Source organism: Coffea eugenioides, chromosome 2 (assembly GCF_003713205.1).
Source record: "Coffea eugenioides isolate CCC68of chromosome 2, Ceug_1.0, whole genome shotgun sequence".
Taxonomy (NCBI): domain Eukaryota; kingdom Viridiplantae; phylum Streptophyta; class Magnoliopsida; order Gentianales; family Rubiaceae; genus Coffea; species Coffea eugenioides.
Genome location: NC_040036.1, coordinates 8,810,910 through 8,821,663, shown reverse-complemented (window position 1 = coordinate 8,821,663; position 10,754 = coordinate 8,810,910). Strand labels below are relative to the sequence as shown.

The 10,754-nt window shown below is 34.8% G+C and overlaps 1 protein-coding gene across 1 annotated transcript; it reads right to left on the bottom strand.

Moving 5' to 3' along the window:
- Positions 1-3,925: 3,925 nt before the first annotated feature.
- On the bottom strand, positions 3,926-9,967 carry LOC113761700 (calcium-dependent protein kinase 1-like). The gene is made up of 7 exons (XM_027304800.1): positions 8,425-9,967; positions 7,392-7,535; positions 7,143-7,295; positions 5,536-5,651; positions 5,207-5,374; positions 4,678-4,902; positions 3,926-4,394 (listed from the first exon to the last, which is right to left on the bottom strand). The coding sequence occupies exons 1-7, from the start codon at positions 9,242-9,244 to the stop codon at positions 4,269-4,271; spliced, it is 1,752 nt and encodes a 583-aa protein (XP_027160601.1). The 5' UTR covers positions 9,245-9,967; the 3' UTR covers positions 3,926-4,268.
- Positions 9,968-10,754: the final 787 nt, after the last annotated feature.

Below are 10,754 nucleotides of genomic sequence, written 5' to 3'. Positions count from 1 at the left end.
TACGAGTACGAGTTGCTGGGAGGGCGAGTGAAGAGAGAGGGAAAGTAGTGGCACCGAAATTAGGGTTTTATTTGAGACGCTCGCTCATTTCTCTTTCTTATTAAAATTGATTAAAATTTTATTGCGCGTGTCAGAGGTTATCAATCTCCGGTCCCGGGCATTCTATTTGACCGTTGCAATTGGCGGCCGGGTAAAGGGCCAATAATTAGCAATTTGCATGGAGCATACCTTTCTCTTCGCTTTTTTTTTTTTTGAACCCATAGATTTGGAATTTTTACTTTTTTTTTAGTGTGTGATTCTTTTGATTTTTTTTTTCGAAAACGACAACTATTGTATAATCTAATCTACAACTATTATATAACCTAATTTATTCTACAAGAAGGTGGAGGGTGTGGATAGGAGGTTCAGGAGTAATTCGGAGGGGATTGAATCACTACCAAATCAAACAGGTGCGTACCAGACGGGTGCACTACCTGTCTGAATTTTTTGAAATCAAACCACTTTAAATGTGACATTTTGGTGACCAAGCCTTAATGGCTGAGTGGTGGCCACCTGCCTTAGTGATTCTTTTGATTGATAGGCTCTTTTTTTTTTCCTTGGGTTGATAGGACTAATAGACAAATAGCCTTCCTTTTTTCTTTAATTTAAATAGGACTAATGGGTAGTAGATGAATTTGTTTAAATTAAATGAGTATTTTGTATCTAAGCAACAAGATACATATAAAATTCTCTCAGACAGATAGCGCGACAAGAAATGTGATGTTTTGGTGACAAATCACTCAGAAATTAGCGATTTTATTAAGAATAAATCTTATGTACACTGACAGTATATACATTAAAAACACATATATAAAAATTAGATTTCAAATTCAAATTTTACATAGTTGTCATTCATTAAAGGCTGTAAGTATAGAAAAAATTAATCCTCTTGGAAAAAAAACATTTCTTTTATTCTTAGAATTAATTTACTAATAATTTCTTGAACTTAATAACTTTTGAAGCATCTTAATTACGCACGTTTAACTTTCTGGGATAAATGTTTCACTATTTTGGGATCTATAAAATATGGTAAACATTTTAATATTGACCCATTTCATACTCAAATTGCATAAATTATCTTAAGAAAACCCCACAAGTAGAAAAAGCTTGAGCAACAAAATCCAAATGCATCCCAATCCAAATTCCACAACAAAATTTCTCATTAAACTATCTTAATAAATTAGTTTACGGCATTATTAATCAATTAAAATCTTGGTTATTATGTTACACTCTTATTTTCAAAATTCATATTGGGAAAATAATTTTAAGATATTATCCACATAGTTTTTTTTAGATCAATGACCTTTTTGCAATCATGATCAGGGAGTATATTTCCAAACAAATAAACACGTTTACATGAAACATCAACAATCGTAACTCAACGGTGTCTGAATTATGTGAATTTTTTTATTGTAAGTTCTTAAAGTCTAGTTTCATTATATTTCGCTAGAGACCTGAGTCCATTTGGATTGCTATTATTTGAAGCTTTTGTGGAAAAATATATTGTAACGAATCGATATATATGAGATAAAAAAATGATTCAAAAATATGTTCACAAAAAAAGAACGTATAATTTTTTTTAGAGAAAAATAGCAATCCAAACTCGTAATTTGTATGTTTGCCTGCTCAACAACATTTTAGTGCCATGGAAATAGTGGTATGATTTAATGGTGGTGTTCAAAGCGCATAATAAGTGTTAATAAATTGGAGATGTCATAATAGCGAAGAATGAAATGGGTCAAATATTAAATGTGTCAGTGCAAAGTTGACGGACCAAAACATTTCTAGTAAGCAAAATAAGCATTGCTCGCCTCAATATTAGTAAAAATTATAGTCAGGTCAAACATGAAAAACAGGAGAAGACCTATTTTGTAAGTATTATAATAGTCAGATCAAACATATCAAAAAATGAAAAAGGGAATAAGAAAATAGATAAACATAAACAGGCTAGCAATTATATAGTTTTATCCAAACATATCGTACAGGGGATTAAGTGCTTATCAAAACGTACAAGGGGTAGAGTACAACTTGTGTAATAGTTGAGTGGAGTTTAGTGCAACTGTACATCCAAAAAATTTATGAGCAATTAACTATACGTGTCTCTAAAAAAGTTATCAGCATTATTCCAGCAACTTATAAAGGGGTATTGATCTGTGGATGTTGCAAGCAGCCTCCTAAGTCCAAAGTCTCCTTTCATGTCAAAGAACAACAAACATTTCAACCAGTGATCTTTATGTGATAAATCCATCATACAAAAATTAGATTTATATTAGCAGTAAAGTTTATCTACAATAGGTTATTAGTTGTCACTTAAAAAAAATTAGATAAGTAGGATTTATGAAGGGGGGAAAGGGAGGATATTTGAATATAAGACTCTAAATTTTAGTCTCAACTTTAGGCATCCCATTTGAGTTGTGGTGTTTTTGGCAAAAAAACACTTTTTGAGGTATTTGCTGAATATTATCCCATAAAATAAAGAGTAAAAATTTTGATGTTAAAAGCACTTTTAGTAAAAGCTAAAATTTGGTGCTTTTAGAATAGATTTTGTGTTTTAAAAAATAAAACACTAAATTTAATCATTTTATCCTATATTATGAACTAAATAAAGAGATATATACATTTAAGAAATTTAAAATTATACATTATTCAATACAATAAGTATTTATTAAACTATGTATCCAAAAAATATACTTAAAACTATTTAAACACTTAATAAGTGTTTTTATTAAAAACTCCATTAAATGAAATATTTTTCAATAAACTACCGCAACTCTCAAATGGGCCCTAAATATTAGTTGTTACTTGTTATTCTACTTATTTTTAAAATTAAAAAGAAGGATTTGGTGTGTTTCATTTTACTTTAAACCCAGTGCTTTTGCTAAAATAGTACTTTTGGGGCAAAAGCACTTTTAATGTATTTGATGAATTTTTTTGAGTTTAGGAGTAGAATTTTTAGCCAATAAATTTAGGGGGAAAGGGAGGGACAAGGGGTGGTGAGAATAAGAGAGAGGAAGGAGAAAGGGGAGGGAGGGGGTGGTGGTAGTTGTGAGTGGTAATGTTAATTTTAAAAAAGGACTCTAAAAAATTTTTAAATTTTAAAAGATACTCCATAATATATTCCAAAACTTCCTCCAAAAACATCTACGGCTAAAGTTTTTCATATACACTGCTACAGTAAAATATTTTAAAAACACTTTAAAAAAACAACTAATTCAAATGAAGTTATAGATTCTCATCACCTCACCACTTAGGTATTTTTTTTTTAAGGAATAAAGTACTTTTATCTGGATCAAAATATTCTTCTCACGTGTGATTTATTGGTAGCTTGTACAAAAGCCAACTTTATTCAAATTTATGCCCAATCCACAAAGGAATATGCGCGTACAGCCCTAGCGTGACACGGACGCGGGGCTAGAGCGGTTGTCAGAACAACCGCTCCGGAAGGTGTAACACCATTTATACATGGTGTAACATCATCTGTACAAGATGTAACAATAGAACAACAGCGAGTAACACTAGAACAACATTTTTATGGATCCCACACGACGTGAAAATCGAGTTACAAGACGTGATCTGAGCCGCACAAATTTTTGAGGTCTCATCCAGGCCGTGACCGACCGGGCCCTCGTCCGCGTGACACAGTTTATCCCGTTTCTCAAAAATGTTCCACTAACAAAATCTTTCTGAATCTTGCTCTAATTAGAGAGTTCAGGCAGTAGGGCCAATCTTTCAAAATGACAAATCCTCGCACCCTGCTAGGCCAGAGTGATATTGACATCTCATTTGTCCATCCTTTTCAAATTAAGCAGCCTACCATTCACGCTCTCAGATGGGCTTAATAGCTCAGATATTGCATAGAGGAAAATCAAAGCCATCGACCTAAATTGTGAAATTATCCAGACAACAACGATGATGCCTAGCATATTGATTCATTCATCAAAATTGGAAAGAACAAGTAAGCTCGCCAACAGCGGAAGTTGACCCTTCTTTTTTTTTTTTTTGTTCTGGGGCCTTCATACAATATGCAATTATCCACCACAAAAACAGGTTGAAGCTGTGAACCGTGGAAGCTTAGACAAAAGGGCTAGGAATGAGCAAGGTTGTTGCTTCTCTAGCACCATGATTTCTGCTGTACACTCTAATGAAGTGAGATGAAGATTGTTCTAACTGAAAAAGTATAGGAAAAAAGAATAAATGGATAAAAACCCCTCTCTCTTTAGACTCAAGTGCTAAAGTTTTAGTGCTTCCCTAAAATTAATACTGAAGCTATTCTCTAGGTTCTTCTTGCCACCTCCAACAACTGGATTTCCTCTCTGCATCATGGCAACGAACTCATTGTAATCAATACGTCCATCCTGCATGAATAAGAAATAATTAGGCCCTCTTCAAATGTTACAAAACCAAGTAGCATGGTGCTTGCTTACAACCATCATCACCAAATTGTCTGTCCAATTTTATTACTGTGCCTAAAATGATGAGGGCTGTCTTCCTCATCTTTTCATTCCACCACTTTCACCAATCCCACACCTTTTTTTTTTCTTAAATAATTAAAAGATAAAACAACAAAGGAAGTTTGAATGAATTACAAGTTGCTTTTTCAATCACGGAGAGGAATTACAATTATAAAGTATTACTTACATTATCCTGGTCAACATCTCTGATCATATCGTCCAGGCTGGTATCATCGATGCCAAACTCCTTGCAGGCTTGTTGAAGTTCATCCCGGGTGATGTAACCACTTCCATCCTTATCAAAATAGTTGAAAGCAGCAAACAGGTGATCCTCTCTTTCAATCTTATTAAGATGCAATGTTGCAGCTATGAACTCCCCATAATCAATTGTTCCGCTGTTGTCCACATCAGCCTAGAAATTCACAAAATTAATCAAATTACACAAACATTTGTGGATATACATGCCAGCAGACAAGGCAGAAATGTGTAAGAAACATAACAGAATTCAATTTGAAGACATTCCACAGATAGCTGGTATCTTCGGTGACAAATACTAGTGTGGTATCTTGTCATCTCCAATACCGGTTCTATCAGCATGAAAGTAAAATGAATAATCTAAATTTTGCTCAAGAGAGCATTTTGGAGGAAAAAAATAGTTTGATGGTCTAACACTCATACAGCTAGTAAACTGCTTATGCGTTGCATTTAATACTTACTGCTTGCATCAGATCATAAATCTCTGATTCCTTAAGATTAGCACCCACTCGTTTTAATCCAACCTTGAGCTCTTCAAAACTGATTTGTCCACTATTATCCGTGTCTATCATCTTAAACATTTCTTTTAGTCCAGCTATTTCTTCTTCAGATAGGGTCTCCGCTATGACCTAAAACAAGGAAAACAAGCATTTCATAACCAGATAGATAAAAGCATAACATTGTTGAGACCTAGATTACATACGTTGTCAAGCTTTCCTTTTGCAAGTAGCATTGAAATTGTAATTTGACAGATTAATTAACCTAGAAAGTTTGTTTTAAATGGACGTACTCTTAAAGCCATTTTCTTGAGTTTGTTCATAGCAGAAAATTGTTTCATGCGACTTAAGACTGCAGAGTCAAGAGGCTTGTCAGGAGCAACACCATCAATTTGAACCCAAGGGTGGCCTGCACCAATTTCAAAGCTCATCAGCAACAAGGTCATTATTATGAACAACCAACAGAGTATTTTGAGCTACAAACAAGCATCATAAACATAAAGAATTATAAGCAAGCTGGAAATTTTCACATAGCATAGTTCCTGTCTCCATAATAACTCAACTCATATTGTTGCCGAAGTATGTCAAGAAAATAGAAAAGCAGTAAAAGAACTTAGACCTGGCAGATTCAGAGTTTCTAAATAAGCAAAAGAAACATATAAGTTTATAGCCATGTTTGCATACGAAAAGTATACCAAGTTGAATTCTGCTAAGCCTAGTGGAATGAACTATCTACACACAAACATGCAAAACACATGCACAAATTGAAAGCACAGTCCCCGCAACTTGCTGACCAAGTCCCCAACAGAAAAGAAGAAATAAAACAATTAAGGGAAAAAATTGAGATGTATTTGAGTACAATACATGCCGAATTAGTGTGTAAGATGGGGCAACAACTTGAGAAATAACAATTAAATTTTTTCATCTGATTAGACACCACTTTCCTTATCCAAGATGAAAGATTCTCCCAGACATTTGCGGATAACAATCAATTATAATCTAGGTTGTCATTGGCATCTAAAAGAATTTATACAATTCTACAGCCGCATGTATCCTGCTATTAATGTCTACATTAAAATCTAATCTATCAATAATTTGGCATCAAGATCCATGAAGATCAAGATTTTAAATGATGGAAACATGATCACCAGAAGTGATCTGCGGCAGAAAACTGTCAAATGTAAACTAACTTGCACTAATTACCAGCAGTTAACCCCCACAGAGAAACACCTAATAGTGACCAAAAAGATAAGGAAAATGACAGACACAATAAAGAGTCTTTCATTAATGAACCGTCATAATTAATGTAAATTGTGCTACCGCCACAAAACTGCACTCCGAAACGAACATCTTAGAGCTGTTCTTTTACCAACAACCGCTAACATAATGGACATTGTCGACTATTAAAACATTCAAAATTAGACGTGAGATTTTGTAGGGTATACACTAGATGCAGGCCAAGGTATAAGGAATCCATTTGGAGTCAAAAGGGATGAAAAAAAATAATATTGAAACAGAATACAAGTCAAATAGTTCTCTGAAACAGAATATTGGAAACCGCTTGGACAATTCAGAAAGGCACTTTTTTTTTATGGACCCAGTTTGTGCAGCCAAAAAACCATGTTCTAGGAACTCCAAAATAAGGACATTAAATATCTACAGCTGGACAATGTCATTTAAAATTTAAAGAAGAGTGACAGACAGATGAACACCAAGATATTAGCATAAACTTCATTTAATTAGACCAGTGACATAGGAAATGGAAGCTTTGCACCATGGGTTGACAGCTGCTGATACAAGTTTCTTAAAAGCACATAAGTTTGTCATATACCACTCAATCTCATACATTATTAATGGCAATCCTTTAAGCAGTTCAAATGTTTGAAGCATATGCACTTACACAAGACTTCATGTGCAGTTAGACGCCTGCGAGGATCTCTGACGAGCATTTTTCTCACCAAATCCTTGGCACTTTCTGATATACTTGGCCAGGGATCAGAAGAGAAGTCAAGATCACCATGCAGGACTTCCTCGAATATTTCTTGTTCAGTTTCTGTAAAAGTAGCCATTAATCTATGACCAATAAAAGAAAAATGTTGTGGTCACAAATGAGAGATTTAATCTTCTAAAGGGCCCTCAAAAATCTCACCAGCCCAAAATGGAGGTACTCCACTCAGTAAAATGTACACAATTACTCCAGCACTCCAGACATCTGCCTCGGGACCATAACGCTTTTTGAGGACTTCTGGTGCCACATAATATGGACTGCCAACTACATCAGTAAACTTTTCCCCTAAAATAGAAAAATGCAACTATCAGTAGCTCATTGATATTAACAGCCAGTGAACCACATGCAAAGGAGTATGAAAAATGAATACAGCTCTTTGTTTATGAGAATTGCAAGATACATATTCACAAATTCAGACAACAAATTCAAAATTGCAAGTCCACTTCGGGATGATGTAGTAAAATAATCTTTGGCACACAGAACAATAATCGAGCTTATGTTGCATTGGAAGTTCCTACTAAGAAAAGCAAGAAACTACACTTACTGTCAGAGTGGTCCAATAAAACCAAAAAGATTCATTTTTATAATCTTATTCAGACTCTATATTTGATTGCAACTAAAGCAAAAGTCCATGTTTTTGAAAACATCATGTAATGTAGTTAAAATTTCTGGAGTGAGGTATCCAAAAGTCCATGCTTTTGAAAATATCACAGGATTTTGTTGAAATTTCTAGAGTGAAGTATTCAAAGTGTATAAAAGCTATGAGCAATATGAAGAAAGATTACTAGCAACATGACTTAACACCAATTGGAGGGCTAAAAATGGAAGAGACCAGGGTCACCATTAGAATGCATCAGCACTTTGAACAATTGAAATTTGAAAACCATGTCACCCCAATGAAGAAAAGAAATTATTGATTAAAAGAAGAAAAGAATGCAAAATAATTGTTCAAACTTAAGCATGAATGTTTTCAACAGTATATTTGTCATTTCAAATTGCAGTAGAAGTACTTTTGATGGCAGGCATCATTTTCTACTTCAATTCAAAAAACATAGTTCAAGGGAGTTGCAAGATATCCTTTCTTAGAAAGGATAATCTACTCGAAGATCTACTTGACAAGAAAATAATAAACTGAGTCTAAAATAGATGGCAATTCAAATTACACTGGGGATACCTGGCTTGAAGAATACAGACAAGCCAAAGTCAATGGTTTTGAGCAGTGAATCCTCCTTCTGATCAATGAAAAGAAAATTCTCGGGCTTAAGATCGCGATGCATCACTCCTAAAGAGTGACAGGCTTCTACAACTCCAACAATTGTCCTGGTAAGCTCAGCTGCCTTTCTTTCTGTGTAATGCCCGCGCTGAATAATCCTATCAAAAAGTTCACCCCCTGCACACACCTCCATAACAACATGAACAGCAATAGCATTTTCATAAGCCCCTTGAATTGATATGACATTAGGATGCCCTGCTAAATGATGCATTATCTGAATTTCCCTTCTGACATCTTCCACATCATCATCTGTCAATAACTTCCTCTTGGCAATTGATTTGCAAGCATATTGATTTCCAGTTGCTTTCTCCACGCAAAGAAATGTTGTTCCAAATTGACCTTGTCCTAATTTCTTCCCCAAGCTGAAAAACTCCTTCAAGTTACCAGTTCTTGTTTGTAAAACATAGTCCTTAAGCCCTGCGCTAGCGACCCTCTTGAAATGTACCGGTTTCTTGGGCTTTGCTGGAGGCTCTTTTTTTGGTTCTGGTTTTGGTTCTGGTTCTGGTTCTAGTTCTGGTTCTGGAATTTTCACTTGTTCAGGTGGCTTTCTCTGGACAGGGATTGGTGATTCAGGTTCTTTACCAGCATTTGGTGTTTCAGTGTGTACACTCTCTCCAGTACCCATAATATCATCTGGTGACCGAGATCGCCACATTGCAGCAGAAACAGACTGCAAGAAACCATTTTTGGAAATGCTTGGTCCAACACAAGTATTCCCCATATAGTCTTAACCACGCTAAAATCAATCCCTTAATAAAAACTCCTCCCTAGTAACGCATATATGAGATCTGCCGGTTTTCAGGTGCACTAGTATGCTTACAGGAACAGAAAGATCTACTCTCTGAACTTTTACTGCAATCCAGGCAAAATGAAACCTCAGCTAGTCAAAACCGATTAATCAACTCCAAATTGCCATCAAGGGTCCAATTCAAAGCCCATCTACGTCATGCAATCAATATATAATTCACTCAAATATCCAAGATTCCTAGAGATAGCATATAGCTATTAACATCTATTAACCACTGATCTTGAATTACAATAACAAATTATAATCAGCTGAGAGCTCATACAATACAATATACAATCGAAGAACGAGGAAGAAAAAAGAATAACGAAAATAAATTATGCAATCAAAAAAGAAAAACCCCACAAATTACTAAGCTCGGGGAAGAACAGGTATTTGTTAGATAAGCTGATGAGCTGAGAAAGAAACAATAAAGACAACAGGTCTAGCAAGAAAGTAAACAACTTCTGTACTTGTTGAGGAAACTCTCTGCTTCATGGGAAGGTCTGGGTAGTTAAGGACTGATAGAATACAAAAAAGGAAAAAGTTGAGATTTTGATTAGAACAAAGTGATAATCAAGTGAGAATTGGTCTAAGCTTTAAAGGGTTTTGATTAATTTTTAGTCAGCAAAATGAAAAAATGGCGTATAAATGTACTCTGCTACGGATCCTCATCCTCACTGTCATTTTGCTAATGTATTTTGTATTTCGGACAGGCTTTGAGAGAAATACGCGCTTTGGTTGGTTGGACCTTTGAAACACGAGCGACTCCACTGGCTTGTGGAATTGCAGTGGGCTTGTGTCGAAGCGTCAACCCTGCACATTTTGGTTCACGACTCGCAAATGGCAACGGTCCAGTTGTTGTTACCCCCACGTCTTGCGTCGAGGTATCAACTCTGCACTACTTTAGTGAGAAAAATCTTGAACTGAAAATCGAGACATCTTCGAGAATAAGAATTTGCATGTATTATAATGTTGATAATGTCATCAAACTTTTTTTTAATAATAATATAAATGTAAGGGTTCGAATTCGAAATCTCTCACTTATATTCCCTACCTTCCCTCGAATCACAATTTATAATGTCATCAATTAATCGTTTCATCAATTCATTCTACAATTCATATCTATAAAGAAAATAATGGAAGGGTTTTTTTTTTTGTTTTGGAACTAATCAACGAAATTTGTCTCCCGTTTAAACTTGGAAGTACTTGAGCACAGTCATCCGACTAAGTATCCAACAATACACGTGAGTAGAATTGTAGAAAGTTATGAGTTTAATATGGTGGAAATTTGACACCAACAGTAGTAAATTGTACGGGCACTGTAACTGAGAATTAAATTCAATTTATCGTACCTATAAACTTTTATCTCATGTACATGAGAATTAAATTTGATAAGAAGAATAGGATTGATTACTCTTATATAACAGGTTAAAAGATCGAATAC

What these genes read in the sequence shown, in the direction of transcription:
- LOC113761700 (XM_027304800.1), bottom strand. Translation starts at nt 9,244, where the DNA reads ATGGGGAATACTTGTGTTGGACCAAGCATTTCCAAAAATGGTTTCTTG. An exon ending in AACTGCACATGAAGTCTTGT is followed by an intron (nt 5,652 to 7,142) that starts GTAAGTGCATAT and finishes AAATTGGTGCAG; the next exon opens with GCCACCCTTGGGTTCAAATT. An exon ending in TTTATGATCTGATGCAAGCA is followed by an intron (nt 4,903 to 5,206) that starts GTAAGTATTAAA and finishes GTGAATTTCTAG; the next exon opens with GCTGATGTGGACAACAGCGG.